The sequence below is a fragment of the Emydura macquarii genome, unplaced genomic scaffold (assembly GCF_026122565.2).
Source record: "Emydura macquarii macquarii isolate MOO-44397 ecotype Brisbane River unplaced genomic scaffold, CSIRO-AGI_Emac_v2 contig_2768, whole genome shotgun sequence".
Lineage (NCBI taxonomy): Eukaryota > Metazoa > Chordata > Testudines > Chelidae > Emydura > Emydura macquarii.
In genome coordinates this window covers 47,118,726-47,140,421 of record NW_027132905.1, presented here as the reverse complement: position 1 = coordinate 47,140,421, position 21,696 = coordinate 47,118,726, and the positions used below count along the sequence as shown (strand labels likewise).

Here is a 21,696-nt window from a genome sequence, read left to right as displayed (position 1 = left end):
CGTGGGCGGCTGGTTGGGTCTCAGGCGTCCGGGCCGCTGTGCCGGCTCCCAGCTGCAATCCAGCGACTCCGGCACTGCCCGTCCGACGGCCGGGATCTTTCCCGCCCGCCCGTCCTGGGGAGCGCCCCGCTGAAGATCCAAGTCATGCAGGCTGTAAGAGCCGCCCCCCTCCCCCACAGAGGTTTGCCCCCCCTCTCTTACCCACAGCAGGCAGGGCTGATGGAGACAGAAGCACGGCTCAGGCAAAGGATTGATGAGGGATCCGGCTTGCTCAGAAATCCATGATTTATTACAGGATACATTCCTTTGTCTGGGAGCCTGATGCCCATCGCTTTCGCTGGGGAAGCCAGGCGGTGTAAGAAGGAAGTTCATTACTTAGTAATTCATTTAGGGCAACTCTGGACAGAGATTTTGAATTAGCAAATATCACACAAAGCTGCTCAGTCTAATAGTGTAGAGGCATGCACAAAGTACTTAGGGACAACTAGCACACACGGGGGACCAGTATACCTTCAAGTGTATCCTGCATGTTATTAGGTGTCAGAATGGTTTGCAGGCCTACCCTTACCTTTCACAAAATTGCAGAGGTATTTCAGGTAAAAGGTCTCAGACCCCTCCCACTGGGACACTCACAGGCAGTAGCCATGAAAAAGTCCCTTTGGCTCTGATTTTTCTAAAGGGCTAAACACCCACAACTCTAACTGAAGTCAACAGGCACTGCATGTGGTCAGACTTTCCTGGAAATCTGGCCTTAACCTTTCTGGGTCAGCTATGTAATCTGTGAACCAGGAATACATCTTATTCTGACAGCATAAGGATAATTTGCCAACCTCAATTTCTGCAATCTTCTCAAGAAGTCACTGATTCAGCCCCTACTTGAGACATAAAAGAATCCCACGCCCTGAGATAATATGAGCTCACACTGCTGGGCCTGCCAAGTTTTTTATGTGAAGAAAGTACAGTGAACTCTCAAGTGATTGATAATTGGACACTGACAAGAAGCCATTATTTTCAAGCGATGAATAAGCTATGCACTCTTGCTCCAAAGCATGTTTTCTTCAGCATTTAGTGAACTAGCTCATAAAGATTTTGAATCAGGATATGTAGAACAGACCAGCAGAATTTTTCTCCAATTCATTTTTATTCTGGTTTCCAATGTTAACAGCATTGATACAGGAGTAATTCATGCAAATCTATCACCTTAAATACAGCAGAGAGAAAACTCACTCTTAAGAGGATTTTGAAGAGCTCCATCAATTCAACACAAAAAAATACCAAGAATAAAAAATAGTAAATTAGCAGCAATAAAATAAAGTGCATTTAGCCAAACTTGTTTAATATGAGCCTGGGAGGAGTCTGTTCTTGCAATCTTTTGCTCTCCTATATCAGAGTCCATCATTCCCCCTGGGAATCTAACAGTCTTTAGTATATAGCAAGAGTGTGAACTCTTCCACCAGTCTCTGTATTAAAGGAGTTCAGCTGTATTTTGCTTTAGTTTTAGAAGAATCAAACTCATTGACAATGATGTTTAACTTTGATTCTGTTAATATAACATGCAGAAGGCAATCTTCTCCAGACCCGAATGGCTAGGGTCACTCAAGAACATTTCTCTGCCTGTATTAGCAATTTTGCTTTAAAAATGGTTCAAGTAATTCTTACCCATCATTCTATAGGCCAGGTTTCACTGCCACAATGAGAATGCCCAAGTCACCAAAATCTCTGAAGAAAGCATTAGCAAGATACCCTGTTCTGCTTCAACAGCTTATAAAGGGAGTTCAAAGACCATAATATAGTGTCTGATTTGAAGCCCTGGCTACTTGAACAGCTCACATCTCGGAAAGTCAAATCAGCACTTTCCACAGTCCCCATGTAGCTCAGCATTGTCCTTCCTCCACCTGGAAGAAAAATTTCCTATTGCAGCAGGGATTTGCCTATTGTTTTGATTTATTAGCAAACCCCACAGCCTACTGTAGTGCTGGATTAGCAGTTCTGCAATCTGAAGGTTGTAGTTTATCAACAGAACATGCTGCTGCTTAAACACCAACATATTTCAACAGTTACCCGGAGAAACCATTTTCAAAGCAAGAATTCAGTCTTTTTGCTTATTCGGTCTTTGACCTCAGGAGAAAGTTGCTGCAAGCTGTGGAGGCAACCGTGTAACATGCTTTAGGACACAGACCAAATTATTTCTATTCCCCAAAGGCTATTGAAGAGCTATTAGAAGGCAATGACTTTCCAGTTTGGGCTGGATTCCAACCAGCAAACTGGAAGTGACATTATCCCATTGCTAATCCCCTGAACCATCTCAGCCCCTGGCACAATCTATTACCTTCCCTTCCACCCCAAAATGCAACTGACTTGCTTCCTATGGCCCAAGGACTTAGCAGAACTCTCTACCACCACTCTGTGCTAATCCCCTGGGAAATCCCAAATTATAGTGCTTTGAGGTTAAAAACAACATAATGGGTTTAAATGTTACTTTACTATTTATTCTCCCTCAGATACTAGACGTCTCCCCCCTTTTTTCTGGGACTAGATATGAAGCAAGTATGCTGGTTACTGGCACAGGAGTATCCACACCTGTACATGAGCAAGAAATCAATCAATCATTCTAAAGCCCGTAGATTCCACTTTCAAGTATCATTGTCAATATGACAAACGCCCTTCAGTCTTTCTAATCTCAGCTAGGACCTCCTTAGAGTTATCCCAGTGTTTTCTGCAGTGCTTGAGGCCAAACAGACCTGAATTGGCACTGAATAGGAGAGACCCACAACAGCCGAAAGCAACGTAGTGACTCATTCTGGATTCTTTGGAGACATCTCTGACTTTGGATACATGTCAGGGGAAAAAGAAAAGCCCCATCACTACACATGGTGGATATCTTCCACAACTGAAGATAGCTTCCTGACAAACTGTGGGGAACCTAATCCCGCTGCTATTGAAATCAATAGGAGTTTTACCCCCAGTTTAATTTAGGAATTACAACAACATGGGCCCGACCCTGTTACCAATTAAACTGCATTTGGGGAAAAATAAAAACCAATCCGATCTGTTTACAAATAAAGAAAAGCTTAAAAAGTTAACCACTGCTGCCCTGGCATGGAATTTCCACACCAGTACATGTCTCCTTGGCTGCACTAGATCAGCACATCTTTATTTTGTTGTCTTCATTAAAAGAAAAACCAAACAGACCCAAACTGAACCATATTAATGCACAGACGGTAATATCCCACGGAAGCTCTACACGAAGCAAGATCTCCTGCAGCTTGTAATCTACTCTATCCTAAAGGCCATGTAGTGATAATGGAATTCCAGGGGCCTGCATCCCAAAAACACGCACTCTTTAAAACCACGTTTGTCTACATAATTCATAATGTAGCTATTCACATATTGCCAACTGGCCTATCTCCGATCCTGCTTATCTTTCTCAATAAGATACCAATTTACCAAATCACAAAATGCCACCGCTAGTTCCACTAACTCCACAATAACTAAAGGATGACAGCCAGTTTTGTCTCTGCCATCATTTGTCTCTGAAATAACACAGGGCTAGTCAAAGAGCCTTGGGGAGGAAGATGCCCAAAGAGATCAGGAGTAGAAATTTACTATAGCAAGATCCCAACCAGAAAAGATTTGTTTTCTGCTCCGGGGTCTGAATATTCACACTGGCACTTCTCCATGGGAAGAAAAAGAGCAAGTCTTCTCTCCCATTGTATTGCAGTTGAAGAGTAATTGAGAAGTGTTGATAGGTTTGCATGGGCTGTCAGAGCGTTATATGAGCCTCTAGATGTGTGTGTGTGTGTGGGGGGGGGGGGGGGGAAGGGTGTGCGTTTAGATGAATAGCTGCTCGTCACACACACACCTGAATTTGGGGCTTTGTACCTCAAAGGTTTATCAAGTTCCAGCTCTATCTATTAAGGTGATAATTCATCAAGGAGAAAAACTTTGTTAGAGTAAATCTGAACTTGATAAATTTTGGTGACTAGCGAGATTTTTTTTTTTTTTTTTTAAACAATTGATAACTACCATACTTCATTCTTCATTAAAAAAAGCCCCCAAGTTTATGAAGCAGAAATTCCTCCTGGAAACAGTCTAATCTCCCCAGTAGGCAAGAAGAGAGTTTAAAACAGCTAATGGTGAGAGGTTGGACATGGTACAGGGAAGCGGAATCCCAGTGTTCACATGGTGATAGAACACCCAACAATTTGCTTCTACTCGTGCCCCTTAGGGATTCCATCCCCCCACCATGTTCTCTGTAGCGGTTAAGATAGCACTGAAGGAAAATGGTTTTTTTCCCTTCCCACATTATCTGCTCTGCTGCAGGTACTGATGTGTGAACATGTTGAGCTCACTGTCCAGCCAGCCTGCTTTATTCCTGAAAGAAAGAAAAAAAATCTCCGTTAGGCCTATGCACTGAAATTAGTTAACATTCACTACCCACTCTAGTCTGAGAAGGTATGAAAGTGGCAAAGAATGGAGAGAGCTGCCAGAGTCCCATGACTAGAGGTCTCTACTCCAGGTCAGGGACCTTACATGGACTGATCTATAGGTTTTGGGGTTCAAACCAAAATCCTAGTTGCAAAAACTAGTTTAAAATTATCTTATTTTCTGCTTGTGGAGCATTTGAGAGGGGAGCTCCTTGCCCATCTGGAATGAAGGTGAACAGCAGAAACACACATGCCCCACAACCAGGAGGGGGCAGGCCATTTGTCTCATTTTAGGAGATGAGACTGGTCCTGAAGGACCTTGTAGGACCCATAGTTTTCTTGAGTTTGTGATCCTGACCAGATCTAGAGTCAGGAGGAACCTGTGAAGTCCCAGATATCTAAGAATGTCCGGCAGTGCAGAAAAATCTGTTTTTCCTACTGAAGAAGGGGCTAAGGTAACAACCCCACTGCTACCGAAACTCCAGGAACATCCTTACAAGCTGAATGAAGGAAATGCTATCTACACAAAAAGGACATACAACAGCTTCGTTGTTTCTATATGTAGAAAATTTGGTCCGGTAGGAACACTCATTGGCTGCTTGGAAGATACAGACATCAATGATCATGTTTACTTCACTTCCAAGCAGGGGTGAGTTGATGCTACAGTTGAGGCACATCCTGACCTGGACAGTCCAGGGAAATCTCTACATCACATGTAATTGTGACTCCACTAAAGATGCCACAGTGTACAGATAGTTCTCCATGAATCTGCTGTCAAGGAGCAGACATCTCACCTGAGCAGTTTTGCTTTGCTCTGCAATAAGTCCAAGACTTCAATTTTTTTGTTCATTGCAGTAATATCCTGCTCAAGATTCTCCCGGGTGACATCCACCTGCTGACACAAATGAGCAAATGTCCCAGCAAGCTCCCTAGAAAATGGTGAGAGGAGGAAAGAGAGGAGAGATCAAACACCAAACTCAAAAGGTACTTACACTATGCAATGAGTTGATTATACCACCTCCAGAAAGCCTGGGCTGAGAGTCTCTCTTCCCATTCCAGCATTAGAACATTTCAGAGTTAATGGGCAACAGGGAATTTACTACAGGTTCTGGATAATGGCATAGGAACTTCAGAAGTTTAATATTCTTGACATTCCTGAAGAGTTTGTGCTCATGTTTAAAAGCATCCAGTTACTATGACAAGTGCTTTAGAAATACATGTGATAAAAGTTTCAAAGCACGCTCATCCATCACTGTACATTTTTAGACCTGGAGCACAGATTATGTACAACAGACCTGTCGTGTGGTGGCCAGGGTGACTGCTTGCCTTAAGTGACTTAATGGAGAGTACCATGAAAAATGGTCTGTTATTTAGAAGAGATTGGCTGAATCGAGGCAACTCACTGTTGGACTTGGTGGCTGCAGTTGGAGCCTGTGTAGCTGACTATGAGCTGCAGTTTCTCACTCGCATACTCCACAAACTGGCGTTTGAAGGCTCTCTCCTTCGCTTTTGTAGTCCAGGTGAGGCGCTCATATACATAAAGGAGCCCATAAAGGCCAAAAGAGAGAGCAATCAGTCTCCAGCCCACAGCCTTCCAGACCTGCAATAAGCACAGCAGAAAGGTGGCACAAGTCACCAGCCAAGATTGATGTTAACTTCTTACAATGGAACAGAAAGCATTGTTCATTTGTTCTAAGTAAAGGACCCTGGGCCAGGAACATTCAAGTTCTAGTCCTCATTTACTGGGGGGAGGGGAAGAGAAATCACTTCTCTTCTGCTGGTTTCCAATCTATACAGCGAGAATAATAGCCTGCCTAGCTACCTACCAGTCAGGCGTGTTGTATGGACTGTCATTTGTAAAATACTTGAAAAAGGTCTGTGAGCGTAAGGGATCGTTTTCCTGTTCACGGTATCCCTGTTTCTGAAGTATAGGCCATCAAGAAAGAGCCTTCTTGAAGGGATCTTCCATCTTCAGACAGTGTGTTACACGGACTAGGGGCCTTGGGGACTCTAGTGCCTGCTCTAGAAAAGATTTGCTGTGCAACTTCAGCCAAGTTTCTTGATCTCTAATTTTGGGTGCCCACCGGAAGGTATCTAGAGCTTATTTTTGAAGGAGCTAAGGACCCACAGATCCAAGTCAATGGGAGCTGCAGGCGCTTAGCGCCTCTGGGGGAAAAAAATAAATCAGCCCAAAATGTCTGAAGTTGGGAATTACCAAAAATGAAGGTACGCAAAATCAGAGACTGATTGTGAAAGTTTCAGCCTCCACCTCCGTCTTAGTTTCCTCCTCAGTGGAATGGGAATAATACTTATCTACCACCCATCCTCAGAAGAGTACCAGTTAGTGTTTGTAAAATGCTTCGAAAGTGTTATTTTATCTTCTTAACAACTGAACCCAACCCCAATCTTCAGGTGCAATAAGATCAGTGGATCTCTCCCTTTTGATGTTCCTTGGGATATAACCCTTCATTCTAGGCTCCATCAATGTCTGACAGAAGCCTGCAGTCTAGATACTTTCCAAATCAACAGCGCAGTTACCACTGTACAGACAACTGTTTCTCAGAGGTTTTCAACCCACCACTCCACCAACGACGAGGATCCCCATGGAAGTTCTGGAAGTTAGTGATGCCAATCCAGTCACCATAGACACCATGAGTTCTTCCTGGGTCATAGAGCCCTGAGATAGGGGAGGCAGACTGGGATTCGCTGGGGTTAAAGGTAAAGGACGTTGCACCTAAGAAGGGAAAAAGAAAAAAAGCTGCAGATATAAGGGAGAATGCAACCCACAGCTGTTTCTTTCAAAGCTTTGACAGCCACTGAAGTCTTAAGTGGAACCCAGTATCTACTACTGACCCACTCACCACCTAATGAGATGTCTTACCTGGTCATTATAACCCATCAAGGCCCGGCGACTGTTCTTTGGTCCCAAAAACCTATTCACGAGCATTGTCCATCCAAGAGAAAAATGGAATTCAACATCCTCCTGAAAGTCGGCACAAAGCTTGTCACAGTTCAGGTCATAGCTGAGTGCGAAGCACTGCCGGGGGATCAACATGTCTATCTGACCACGCAGAGAGACTGGGAGAAGAGGCTTTAAACCATCTGCACAGATGAGAAATGGGAGAGGATGGGGAAAATGTCAGCATAATTGAGAAGAAAGAATGGGCTTCATTAGAATCAATCAGGCTCTCAGTTCTGACATTAAAAGTGGCAAATGCATCAAATCTCCACCAACATTTGGTTTTATTTAAAACAGCCACTTTATTTGCCTTGACCACACTAAACCCTGAACTATGTTTCATAAAACTGTTTTGAAACTGCTTCAGGAAAAGTATGGTTCCTGCCAGTTGTGGGCGGGAGCTTTGCTAGAGCAACACATATCACAGCCAGCAAAAAGCCCCTGCAGTCGGACTAACTGAAAGTATTTTAAGTTATGCACGTCACAGTATCGAACCCTCCTGCGGTAACATGGAGAAGATTCCTATTTCTGCAATGAGGTCTTGTCCTGAGCATCTTGTCACAGCAAGATCTGCAAGCTTTTTAGTTAGTACCACTGTATTTTTGCTGCATAAGCCTAAAAAAAACAGCAGAACTTTTGATGAAATTTTATAGAACAAACTGCTCCCAGGCAGAAGAGGTGGGTGTGAAGTTTCAATCTAGAATGAGTTTCATGACATGGAAAACCCCTGAAAACGGGTATTTAAGAAGGGACACGTAGACACTCTGAACTAGAATCTCAATAAACAAGATATTATTAATTGAGACGTTGCCACCAGTTCATCAGCCCTCACAGCCCAATCTAAGCCTACACGGATACAGCTGCCACGCAAGACTTATTTCCATTTGTCTATAGTGAGGGCTGGTTCTTTACATGCTGTACTGACCTATCATTTCTTGTTGCACGGTCTGCAGGGAGGCAGTGATGGCATTAGAGCACCGATCTGACATGTTACGGCCCAGACCCTCCTCAATGTGTCGATGTAGTTCCTGAAACACGCAAAACAGAGGCTGAAACTGAAGCAAATCCAAACACAACACGCATCTCTGTCCAGACAACTCATTAACTGCAGGTCCTGGAATCTCCCAAACAGGCAATTCTTTGAAGTAGGGAATTGTTTCCCAGAATAGGGAGCATAAATTCTGTCCACCCACGATTCTTCCATCGGTTAAAGCTAGTTCAGTATTACAAGAGGGAAATGAGGGGGCAGGGAAGAATAGAACTGACCATCTGCTCTCTGTTTTGGTGAAAATGCTGCTTACTTTTAATCTACACCATACAAAGTGCAATAAGAGACTAAGGCAGTTAGTGCCTTAGTGTCATGTACTGCAATTAAATACTATTTACTTTTATATCAGTCTATTATACTAGGTTAGTCTGGAAAGCCCCATTTCCTTTTTTGGGATGTAATGAAACTCTCAAAAGGCAAGGGACAAATATGAACAATTTCCGCACTACAAAAGAACTGTGCCTACACCCTGTGCACTTGAAAATAAGGTCTTTTGAACAGCTGGTGCAATTACTGAGTCATCAGAGCAAGACAATTGTTTGGGTGCTTGGTCCAATGTGTTAAAAGTCAGTGGTGTTGCTTACATTCTTGTAAACTTTGATGACAACTGGAGATGGGTGGAAATCCATCTGGTAGTCATCTATCAACACTGAAAGCCGTCTGATCTCTTCAGCCATTGCATTTGAAACCTGAAAGAGCAACCACATACTGTTTGTGCAGGCTCACCTGGAACACTAGCTGAGAAAATGCAAGACAATTCCAGGGAGAGCTGAAACAGCCATTAGAAAAATTGATTTGCTAATAAGCAGAAGCAAACAAATAAATAAGTTACCCCTACAGCAGTATGTCCCCACCATGTATGTTCTGGCAGAACAATAAGCTTCAGTGCTTATTCAGCCTATTGGGTTTTCTCAGCTCCTAATCTGCCTCCCATGTTCTAGACAGCCCTTCACACTTCTCTTTTCATCTCTCCAATTGTCCTGTAGACAAGGACAACTCCTGTTCCTCACCTGTCTCTCTACTTCTTCTGTGATCTGTTTTATTTTCAACTTGTAGTCTTGAGTGAGCAGCTCCAGCTGTTTGTCAATAAAGCCCAAACGCTCCTGTTGTTCCTCTCGCATCTCCAGGCAGTAAATCCTGAGGAAAGAAGGTGCCCATCACAACATCAGCATATCTCTCATCTACAAGCTAAATGGAATTCCAGAGGTCAGACATTTGGAGGGAGCACAGATTCTCTCTCCCAGGGACAGGAGGTAACACTATAGAAGATATGTTACACACAAATAGCATATAGGAGAGATAGGAGGTTTCTCCATAATACATTAGATACAGGAGTAGTGGTATGTGTCCTCCTGTCCCCAGAAATTTTCTATGCTGTACTGTGATTTTAAAAGTAAAGGCCGGATGCTCATGCTTCCCAGACTCCCTCCCAGATATATTCAGCGTAAGCTTCAGTCTTGTGTGCACTGAGTCTCTGCAGCTGCTCACCTCTGCTCCTGGGCAGCAATATGCAAAGAGTCCATGATAAGGCGAACATCTTCAGCTATCTGCTTCGCTCTCACCGTGTGCTGCTCAAACTTCGTTTTCACTGCAGACTGTGAGATACATTCCTGTGCACACAGAGGCAGCCATCAGAAGATCAGCAGTGACCTCTTTCCTGCATCATTTTCTGTCAAGACACAGCCTCAGCCCAAAGTTACAGGCTCCCTTCCCCCTCCCCCGCCCGCCCTGCCCCACAAGAGGGCTGTGACTCAAATAGAAGCTCGGTATGAATGATGGTACTTACTTCAAATCTTCTCTCGAAGTTTTGAAACTCAAACATTCTTACTTGAAACCCTTCTGCCAACGCTCCACCTAGGAGGACACCAGGGAAAATTTACAGAAAGCAAAGAGAGAATTTGAAGCACCAGGAGGAAAGGCAGGAACATCTCTGGAGCTGGCTCTACTGATCTGCTAGATACCGTCTTTAATTTTGGCTTCTCTTCCCTCCCACAGTTTCTAGTTAATTCACCAATTGATTATTTGGGATAAAACTCTCCACCTTCCCACATAAATGAAAGGAGAACTACCAGCTCTGTCTACCTCCTTCTGGCATCCCTTGAGCTTTCTGGATCCTGGCATTTAGCACTTCCTTCGCCGACACAAAGAAGATGCGGTCCCCAGCTTGAGTTCGATCCACCACACCCAGCTCATCCACTAGGAAACTGCTGCAACGCTCCATGTGCTGTCGACGCACCTGAAGGATCAACCCCCACACACCGTTTTAAAGTCTGCATAACAGTCCAGCTCATTGCATTCAACTGGAGCAGGCAACCACACGCCCCCTGCAGGCTCTATCTAGCGATACAGGTCTACAAGTCAAAAATATTTTGCTTTTTTATAACTCCTTTGAGGGTCTCAAAGCACTTTTCACACATTGGGCCTCACAAAACCCCTGTGGGATAGTTGAATATTCTAACCATTTTATAAATATGTAAACTGAGGCATGAAGATATTAAGTGAGTTGCCCCAGGCCCCAAAAGATACAGTGACAACAGGAACTCAGAAGTTCTGCATTCCAGATCCTTGCTCTAACCATTAGACTACACTTTCTCCACATCTCCCTTTTTTCCAGATGAGTCCACTTTACAGTAAGCAAAGTCCATACTGTGAGCAAATCATCCCCTATTACCACTAGTCCCTCCACTCAACTGGGAGTATCCATTCTATGAGCAGAGAAAACCAATTAAAACGTGGTACAAACCTCTTCCATGTATTCAGGTTCTGAAGCTGATGCATCCCAGCGGTTATTCAGAATAAAAATGTTAGGGCGAGACAGACGTTCATTCACTTTGTGGAAGAATTGCTTCTCCTAAACCAAAAAAACCCCATATATCAATGCTCAAAATGCAAGAACATTTACACCAAAACAGCAAGCATTTACAAGTGAACTTTGAGTTACCGTTTGCATCAGTGTGGACTCAGAGTTTGCCACCAACACAAATACATCAGCATCCAGACAAAACTTGTCAATCCAGCTGTCCAGCTCTGTGGTTACATCAATGCCAGGGCTATAGATAACAGAAAAATCAGACATCACTACAGCGATGAAACTTCAAAAATACAATTAGACATTCCCCAAAGAAGTAGAAGAAGGAAGCACATTACATTTTCTTATAAAAGAGGCTTTCAAAAGATGTAGCTGCTCAGTGCAGCTAATGTCTGTACTTGGGCTACTCTGTGTTGTGAGGTTACTTAGTTTGGGAAATGAAAGGAAGTAATTATTAAATGGCACTCCATCTGCATTTCTCAGTTCTGCTTCCAGGTCACTTCACAGCTGAGGTGCTGTATAGGAAGACAAAGTTTCTCACCTGTCCATCAGCACCAGATCATCTTTTAAGAGAGGACATTTGGAATTGGGCCACATTACACTGACCAGGCTCCCAGCATTCAGAAGTTCATCTTGATGGAGGGCATGAGCCAGCTGGTTGACTGTCTATCAAAGGGAAGGGAGGAAGAAAAAAATCAAGAGGATTGTGTTATTAAGTGTCTGAGAACTGCTAGAATAATTATCTCCCCACCTTGAAATATTCACAGACAAGAGTAAGTCAAGACCAAATGAGAATTATTTTCTTCCTTGACTGAAAAAGGGGTTTCCACATAAAATTGCACAGGTCTCCCTGCTGAGAAAGGTGTCCAGCTATTAGGAACCACTCCAGGACAGGATTCTTCTCACACATTACTTAAATTCCCTTCTGAAAGTCTCTTAGATTAGGTCAAATTCCATTTTCTTTATCATATACTAACTAGGAACTTACCTTGACACTCCTCTTCTCCTCTGAACCTTCAGTAAGTAGGAAGGCATCGTGACCATCTGTCCCCTCCACACGCAGGAAACAATTTGTGGTGTGTCCAATTCCTGAGGGAAGGACTTTATCCCACAGCATGGCATTTATCACTGTGCTTTTCCCATTGCTTGTCCTGGGGTTAAATGCAGAATGGTTTAGTGCGGTTCCCAAGACACAGTTGTGCTCTTTGATTATTATAGCCACTCAAATCTTACGTCCCAACCAGCTCCAGAAAGTGTTAGGCCATATACTAGAAGCAGTCTATTGGTACAGGAATATTGAAATACTACACCAAAAAAGCACACCCAATGTGGATGTTTTGTTCGGCATAACTTATTCTACCTCCCCTGAGCAAAACAAGCCATACCACTAATGGTGCAGTTTTGCTGGTATATCTGTGTGTATACTAGGAATTTCTGCTGGCACAGCTGTGTTGATCAGAGATCACACCTCTTCACACGGTCAGAGCTGTGCTAGCAGAAGCCCCTCAGTGTAAACATGACAGTGTATTAGCTGCCACATGCAACTTGCTGGCGAATCAGTACTAAATAATTACTTTAGAAGAAATTTTTAAAATAAGAAAATAGAGAGAGGGATTCAAAATGAAAGTGAAAGAATACCAAGGATGATCAGACTTTTACATTCCAAAGTCTGGACAGTTGTGTTCCTATAAATCAGTGGTTCTCAACACACAGTCCAATCAGCACACAGCTGTGGCCCCTGTGACATCCTCAAGGCCATACAGGTAGTATCTATATTGTGTGGATGCAGCCCACATAACACATAGGCAGCATATGCAGCTTTCTACAATGGTAAATAGGCTGAGAACCATTGCTATAAATACTTTTCACTGGTCTAAATTCTAAAGATCCTAGTTGTTTTATCGAGTAGAATCTGGACAACACAAGTATCTGACCCACCTGCCAAAAAAAGCCACTTTCATGTGTCGCCGTGCCAGTACCTCACTAATACCACTGACTTTTGACAGGTATCCTTTGACTTCCAATACCTGCTCTTCTGTGGTGACAGGATCAAGTTCCACATTCCTGTGTGTTTCTAAAACAGAAATAAATTGCCCCTCTGAATTTCAGAAGTAATTTATCAACAGCACATGGTCAAAATAATTTCAAAGGAATGTAATCTAAATCTCTGGAGTGTAGTTATACATTTATTTGCATTTCAGTCAGACAATGCTTGTCGGAAAGCCACACCAAAAACACACCTTGCCAATGCCCTGAAGACTGTTTCACTGGCTATTAAACAGTGCCTCTCTCTCTCTCTCTTAATTCTAAGGGTTTTCATTTAGAAAAGAGTGCCTTGAACAGCACACAGCTGAAATGTCAAACCCTCAAAGACCCTTAAATACAATGCTGTGCATTTCTTAATCTGTCAATGCCAGAAACTGGCTCATGTGACTGTCACACATTCCCAGCAACGAGATGTCAGGACAGGAAGAATTATACGATTACAGACAAAAAACCCAATGCAGCATATGTACAAGACTAATTTCCTTGTTTTTTTAGTGTCAGTTCATTGATAATTATAATCTGAGATCGTCTTTAACATTCAGAAGTTTGTACTTTCAACCAAATTTGATGAAAATTTATCTCTATTTTTATATGTATACAAGCCTAGTGATGACATTTAATCTAGTGTTTTTTGCATGATGTAAATAGTTACCAAAATAAAACTGCACATGTGTTGGCGGGTTACTCAAAAATACCATTTACCTTCCAGGAATGTGGCACTCTCCTGAATATATGCAGCCAACTGCTCAAAGATGCCATTGATTTTCTTCTTGGCAGTGACGAAATGTTTGAGTGGAGAAGCATTTACTTCAGACATGTGTCTTTTATCCTTCACAGCAACGATGGACTTGGAGCGAGTGAACAACAGGGACATTGCGCTGTGGGGAAAACAATATAATAAGATACAATTCTTTAAATACTAATTCATGCCCAACCAAAGTTTTTTTAATGTGTCTATTGCCCCAACAGCTTAAAATACATATATATATATATTTTTTTTTTATAAAAAAGAAAGTACACCCTGTTGCAAAAAGTCTATAGATTTCACAAACATGAGTAGCAGATCATGCTGGTTATTGCCATCCAGCTTTCTTGTATGGACTACATAGATTTTAAAACCTAAATTTGATTGCAATTTTTGTTTCACATGGCATTTAAACCACCAATCTAAGGTCACTGAGAAACTCACACAGAATACATTATGGAACAATCAGCAACAGCCAACTGCTCTGAGAAATGATAAGTGTACTTCTTCTTCTTCTTCCCCCCCCCCCCCACACACACACACAGAGAGAGAGCCTCCATTACCATAGTATCTAAGCTCCTCATAATCTTTAGTGTATTCATCTTCACTAACACTCCTTGATGTAGGCCAGTACTACTGAAGCAGAAAGATACTCTGTGATTTACCATGCTAATACCCTAACCCAGTGGTTCCCAAACTTTTCTCTGCCATGGCACACCTTGATACCTTTAATTATTTTGAGGCATACCATCATATAGTCTCCAAATGAACTAATGAATATTCATGAGTCAATTCAGAACTCTTCAAGTAGTTTTTCAAAAAATTCCGAGGCACATCTGCTCAGGCCTGAGGGCACATCACTGTGCCGCTGCACACCGCTTGGAAAACACTACCCTAACCATTGGCCATCCTGCCTTCCTTCCCTTTTTTTTAATCTCTAGTTCCTTCTAATATAAGTGAAGTTCAGCCAAAAGCATCGAGAGGATACAAATATGACTTAACATTTATGGTTGCATTGTTGTTGTAGCTGTGCTGGTCCCAAGATATTTGAGAGAAGGTGGGTGAGGTAATATCTTTTATTGGACCAATTTCTTTTGGTGAAAGAGACAAGCTCTGTGTAAGTTCAAAAGCTTGTCTCTTTCTCCGACATAAATTGGTCCATTAAAAGATATTACCTCACCCACCTTGTGTCACTTGATATTTATAGTGCTTTACTTTTTAAAAGTACTTCCAGATGTTACAGAATATTTCACAGGGATGTTGAAGTATTGTATTCCCCTTGTACTGATGAGGAAAGTGAGGCAAAGAGATGAAGTGATGGCTATAGAGGGTGTCTTTCTCAGAGTGAAAAACAGAATATGGAAGTCCTTGGTTCCCTGTCAGGTGCTCAAGTCACTCCACTACCCATGCTGCCTCTTGGACACAGATCAAGCACACAGACACCAAGTGCAAAAACAGTGAACTTTAGCCACAGAAAGCAATTACGGTGCATTGGTGCAGCTCCCTATAGCATCAGAAGAACCATTACTGCATTCCACCATCAGAAATGAAGGACAAAAGCATCACTCCAAGACTCCAAAAAGTGCAACTAAATAGTCATCTCTGAAAAGTTACTTTAACAGCCCACCCTAGTGCCCCTTCATCCAACTGTGTTGCAATATGAAAGAGAGCCCTTGTGGGAAGCGTGAAATTAACACCGTGAGGAACCACTACTTCAAGAGCTCATAGAGAGACATAGGACCACCTCACCTTCATCCCCTCTGCCCTTTCATGAACGGACCGTGTGCCTCCCTGGGCGGGGGGCCGCAACTAACTTACTTTCAGGATGAATGTAAAGTTTTCACAAGCCAGGCATGGTCAGCTCCGTCTATCCCGAGTGCCAATGACTGCTTCCCACAGGGCAGTGCTCAGTGCTCACTCCTCTGGGTGGGGCTCAGCGTGGCAGCTCCTGGGGCGACGGTGGATCCAGCCTGTCTCAGGCACGGGAGAAGCAGCGAGATCAGACGGTGCACACCGGCTGGGGAGGGGGCGGGGTGAGTGGCTGCAGGGGCAGGCAGCCCAGGGTCTTGCACGCGTACGTGTGCAGCGGGGTAGGTGTGTGTATTACCCACCCGGCCCCCTCCAACCTCTCCGGGCGGGCACGCCCAGAACACACCCTGAATCAACGTGCCCTGCACACGTGAGTGTGCACACCCTCCTCCCCCCTCCGGCGCCCTGCACACCGAGCCCGCGTACCACGCACACGTGACTGGGCACACGCACCCCGTGAGACCACCCGCTCCCCTTGCACACGAGGGGACGTGCAGGACCTTGTGCGTAGTCGGGGGGGAGGGGAGCGGGCCCAGCCCCCGCAGCTGCTTCCCGGGGGGGACGTGTCCGTGAAGCCCCCCCCCGCCCATCCTGCTGCCGTTACCCAGCCCCTGCTCCTGCCCCGCCTCCTCCCCTCCCGGGGCCCGGCCGCCGCCCGGCTTCTCCTCCGCCTCTCACCTTCAGCCTCGCCCAGCCGCCATGACGATGGCACGCCCACAGCAGCATCGTCATCGGAGAGCGCCGCCGGGCTATGTACGTCACTACCCCGGCGACTGGCGGGCCGTCACCCCCCACTGCCGCCGCCTCACGGCTCGGCGGCAAAGAGAAGTGGCTCGCCCCCCTCCCCTCGCACACACAATGCATCATGGGAGTTGTAGTCCACGCCCTCAGGACCGCCCCTTTCCCAAGGCCTCATGGGAGCTGTAGTCCTGAGAGGTTGACCTCTCTCTCTCGCTCCCGCTCTTTGGGAAGCGTGATGTGGCGGCTGGGAGGGCGGCGAGACTCACTGCTGCAGGCCTAGGGGCGTTGGGCGCGCCTGAGGGGAGCCGGGCCTGCTGTCCTGGGCATCACGTAGCCCCCGCTCCCGTCACTCACCAGTGCCAAGGACTCTGCCAGCTCCACCCCCGCCCACCGCAGCTGAAGGGGCAGGAGCCGGAGGGGCGGTGGACCAAGGCACCCAGCCCCGGTGGGGGCAGGCAGGCTGGAGGAGGAAGGTGCCCCATGCCCAGAGGCATAGCCAAGCAGGAAGCTGGCTGAGGCCTGGTGACTGCTGATGCCCCAGGACTGCGTCCGCACCTGGAGCCGGGGAGAGGAAACTGAATCGAGCCCGGCAGGGGAAGAAAGAGTGGCTGAAATACAGGAGGGCCCTCGCTGAAGCCAGGGTGGAGGTGTGGATCACCCCGTCCCTCACCAGCAGCACCCCTGCCCCCGCCAGCACCAGCATTTTATTCCATTTATTTTATCAGGCACCTTCCTGCTACCCAAACCAACTGTCTGAACCTCCCCTAATCAAACCAATAACCCGCTGGTTGAAAGCCTCCATAGGTCCCTGTCAGTCTCCAAGCCACCCGCTAACTGGGAAGAGATCGCTTAATAACACTCTTACACCAGCCCTCGCGCAGGTCGTTACTGTGACAGATCAACTTCTTTTGTTGCCTGCTGGATTCTTTTTAAAAGAGCTTTGTTCTTCACAAGAGTGAGACTGAGAGTCAATTCTTTAAATATTTAGCTGAGATCCTCCATCCCAAGCAAAGCATATGGCATACAGTCAAAATACAGTAATCCAGTGGAATGTCCGGAAATACTTTCTTCTGACAAGCTTGTCCTACAAACACTTGACTCTTAACCCAAGCCCTAGACAAGAGACTGTTACTGATCAGTAATGTGTTCTTTGTTACAAAATGAAAATGTGTATGAGAGTCACGATTTTCCAAAACAATATTCTAATACTTTAAAGTATCTGTTTTGGTAGATATTTGTACAGCTCCCCAGCACTGAAGCATATGAACACGCCATGTGCCTGAATGCATTTATTACAAACACCCACATGAGGGAGAGAAGAAGAATTATTGTGCTTTACTCCCCTACCTCTAAAAGAGCTAAGAGATTAATCCTGAGATTTATCAAAGATCACCCAGCATGCCCACAGCAGAACCAGGATTTGTACCCAGACTGTCCTGATCTTTAACTACAAGGCCGCTCATCCCCTCCTCATCAGGATGAAGGATAAATTACCATGTAAAGACCTATGCTTCACCACAGTAGTGCGTGACATCACTTTTCAGCATCTACTTGACAAGTTACTGTAGATAACTTAGTGGATCCCCAGTATATCAGGGCTATGTGCTCTGTCATTAATTACATAAAGCCTGCCTATCTCATCCACTTTAAATATTCATATTAAAGAATAAAATTATTGCACACATCATTTTGTTAAGTTTTAATGTAAAACTTGCCATTTAAAACTGTACACCTTGTGCGAAATACCATGAGACCTCCTTAGTGATTCCAATCAATTCCTTAGGCAGAGGAAAAAAACCCAAATAAGTGGATTAATCTGTTGAATAAATACATACAACTCCTCAATGTCTTCTCACTAACGACTGGCCTGCATCGACCATTTGTTTGGCGACATTGAGCAATTAACTTGGTTAATATTTTCATTAAAAATATTAACCAAGTTTTGCTTTTTTAGCTGATCATTGGTGCATGGATTTTTCTCCCTTCTTTGTAGATGTGGTTGTAGACATGCATGCACATAGGCCCAGAAAGGAAAAGAAAGAAATGGTAAAAGGAAAAAGGTCAGTGTCCCCTTCATCTGTCCTATACTTACTAGTTAAAATTCTCTGTCAAAACACACATCTGTCCATCTCAGTCCTGGAGCAATTCCTTCCATCCGTCTGTAACTGCCTGGAATCAGCAACAGTAGGCTTCACTACCTGGCAGTTATAAACAGATGGCAGAGTCGCTTTAAAAACCCACAAAGAATTTGGTTTTAGAAGGTGGCTGTTCAAAATAATTTTTGGTGCCAGTTTAGTGCTCAAACATCATCCTAGTTTGGCAGACCTGAGGACTAAAGACTTCGATTTAATAATCAGAATAGCTACGGCATAGATGGTGATGGTCCATGCTTTGCAGACACTGCCCAAGAAACATGCCTCAACCAAGATTCCTTTCTACACACGTTCTTATAATGGGTGTATCCCAGTAGAATCATGCTTTACAGCAGTGCATTAAGCAAACATGGGACCGATGTTAGTCATGTTGTTCTCTCATCTTCCAGGAGAAGTGTGTACAATGCAATGTTTTGGAATTTCTTTTAATAATGATCAATAATTCTCTCCTCTCAACCCTAGAGGAAATTTCAGTCTCCATGGCCCATTGAGTCTAGATAGAAGGGACCAGTCAGTGTCAAGTGTAATATGGACAATTGATCACTACAAAATAGACTGAGAGCACCGAGGACATTTCACAGAGGCCACTGCACACCTACCAGATGGTAACTTTTGACCAATACTAATATGGGATACATTTGAACTAGTAACAGAAGTGAAATGCTCCAAATCCCTGAACTGTCCAGTTCTCCACCACCTCTCCTGTCTAAGAAGCACCTTACACACACTCACAGACACATACAAAGTTTGGTTGGGTGGGCACAGTTCCTTCCAGCTGCAGCAAGATAAGGTTGCATGACATCTTTTTCACCTCTTCAATCTAATCACAGAAGTTAAGTATCATCAGCCAACCAGGCTTTGGCTAACAGGCTCCATGGGGGTTCTCTCATTGCTGTTTTTAACAAAGTGATGTGCTTCTAAGAAACTTCAAAGAGGTATGGCTAAGATGACTCTCAGGTTGTGGCTACTGGGTTTCATCCAATGCTACAGCTGATCCCACTCATGTTTCGAGCAGTGACCAGAAAGGATTCCCTAAAGTCCATTCCTCTGTAAGATGCAAATAGAAACAGGCTTACTGCTGCTTGGAGAAGGAGCTTGTGGGGAGGAGAAAGAAGCGACCTGCTCCCCAAAGAGTTGAATTGTCAGTCCAAGAAAGTAGTCCGGCAAGCCATGGCAGATAGCAAAGAAGTAAATGGCACTTCCAAGCACAGATGAGTATCAGAAATGAAGGCACAAAGCATCTCTTTCCAAATTCTAGAACTACGCTTCTACTTATTATCTGCAGTGTTACAGGGGGCGATCTTCCAACAGTGAAGTCTTAAACCATCATTTTAAAAAAAAAAAATCAATATCCAAATAATTTTGATGGATGCCTTGGAAACTTAGCAGCGTTCCTGACTCCCACCTCACAATAAGCAGTGAGTGATGCTGGGAAAAGTTCCTTCTCAGGAAGCGTAGCTCTAAGGGTCGAGAAAGGACACTGCGATGTAACGGGTCCCTTTTGTGGTTGGAAGACCCTCGTGATAATGGGTCAGCCGGCCGGGGTGCAGGAGGGTCCAACCCTTCCGAGGAGCTCGAATGGAGCAGTTGTAGCGCAGAAATCGGCAGCCTCCTCCCTGCATGAAACAAACGAAACAGGCATCAGCCAAGTGCCAGAAGAAAAAGGATCCCTGCATTATCTCAAGAGTCTCTTGATTTCCTGGACTCCCTTGTGGTGGCTTGGTGGATCTTTCTGCCACCAATCTGCCTCTGACTCTGTCGCTGAGTGCAGCTATGACCCATCCGTGCCTAGGGTAGCCACCTGAAAACGCCAAGGTCAGGGCAGGCTGTAAAAGGAGAGCAGATTCTCCCAACTATGATGGGTGACGCTGAAGTCAGACTTCCCAACCAGCCACAAACAGCGCTTCTGATTCCCCAAACTGGTTATCAAGAAGTCAAAATAAAAAGATGCACAGCCCCCTGTCACGCTGGCTGGATTGGGGGCGGGAGGGGGGAGGGAGGGTAGCATTTAGTATATTGTTTGACATCAGTATATCAAAATCATAGTAATTCATGTAAGCCCTGGTGACTCATCAGGTATATCCCTGGCTTCTCTCCCTGGGACCATTGTACCTGAGTTTCCTTAATGAGCCATTAAGCAGGTGCTTGTGCTGCAGCCATCCTGTCTGGGGTGTCGCCCAGACACAGCACAATTTGAAATACAGAGATATCAAACATATTCATAACTTCCATTACACATATAACACATGAACATAAACATTATCATCTTACGTGGCACATTATAGCCTTTCTTTCTAACAGTACCTGACATGGCATCTCTCATATGAATTATTATGATTTTGACATATTGATGTTAAATAATATAATAAATGCCCCCACCAATCCAGCCAGCATGACAGCAGCCTTTTGGCATCAAGATGCCAGAGATGGAGGAAGGGTTTCAGATGCCTGGAATGAACTGGGAGGTGTTCTTGGTACAGGAAAGAGAAGACCCTAGATTGGATTGGGAGACTTCCAGAAGGACCTCCTTGCAAGCCCTTACCTCATAATCTATCCCTACCCTGTTCAGGGCAATGTTGATGGTGAAGGTAGAAGCGTCATGGTGAGGCATTAAGGAGGGTTGCTCATCGGGTTTGTAACGAACGACAAAGGCCAGCTCAAACTGCGTCTGCAGGAGAGAAGAGAGAGGCATACACAGACAGTGCCACAGCACCCAGGGGGCATTCAGTTCTAGGGGATGGTGCGTACACTGGTGAAACGGGGCTGAAAATACACCTTAAATAAGAGAGAAGAGTCACGGAACTTAAAGGGCATGTTCTCATTAAGAAGTATGGTGCACACCTTGCTAACATGCTCTAGGGTCATTTCCTCCAAGATGGTGTATATTTTGGTACAGTACCCCAGTGTTGTCTCTCTGGCCACGATCCTGAAAGGTACTGAGCACTCAAATCCCACTGAC

The 21,696-nt window shown here is 44.6% G+C and overlaps 2 protein-coding genes across 2 annotated transcripts in view; both read right to left on the bottom strand.

The window, feature by feature from the left end:
- Positions 1-613: 613 nt before the first annotated feature.
- MFN2 (mitofusin 2) lies at positions 614-16,553 on the bottom strand. The gene is made up of 19 exons (XM_067567448.1): positions 16,522-16,553; positions 15,853-16,004; positions 13,992-14,167; positions 13,182-13,317; positions 12,232-12,394; positions 11,785-11,909; positions 11,376-11,484; positions 11,178-11,285; positions 10,517-10,670; positions 10,221-10,288; positions 9,923-10,044; positions 9,445-9,571; positions 9,019-9,123; positions 8,312-8,414; positions 7,309-7,529; positions 7,006-7,161; positions 5,831-6,027; positions 5,222-5,356; positions 614-4,375 (listed from the first exon to the last, which is right to left on the bottom strand). Exons 3-19 carry the CDS (start codon positions 14,161-14,163, stop codon positions 4,306-4,308), a joined length of 2,271 nt encoding a protein of 756 aa, XP_067423549.1. The 5' UTR covers positions 14,164-14,167; positions 15,853-16,004; positions 16,522-16,553; the 3' UTR covers positions 614-4,305.
- Positions 16,554-18,912: 2,359 nt separating this feature from the next.
- Positions 18,913-21,696, bottom strand: part of PLOD1 (procollagen-lysine,2-oxoglutarate 5-dioxygenase 1) — a 52,260-nt gene continuing 49,476 nt past the window's right edge. The window contains exons 19-20 of the mRNA XM_067567446.1: positions 21,280-21,405; positions 18,913-20,353 (exon numbers count right to left, since the gene is read on the bottom strand). Coding sequence (XP_067423547.1) covers positions 20,198-20,353; positions 21,280-21,405 — 282 coding nt within the window. The 3' untranslated portion in view covers positions 18,913-20,197. The remainder of the gene's footprint in view (positions 20,354-21,279; positions 21,406-21,696) is intronic.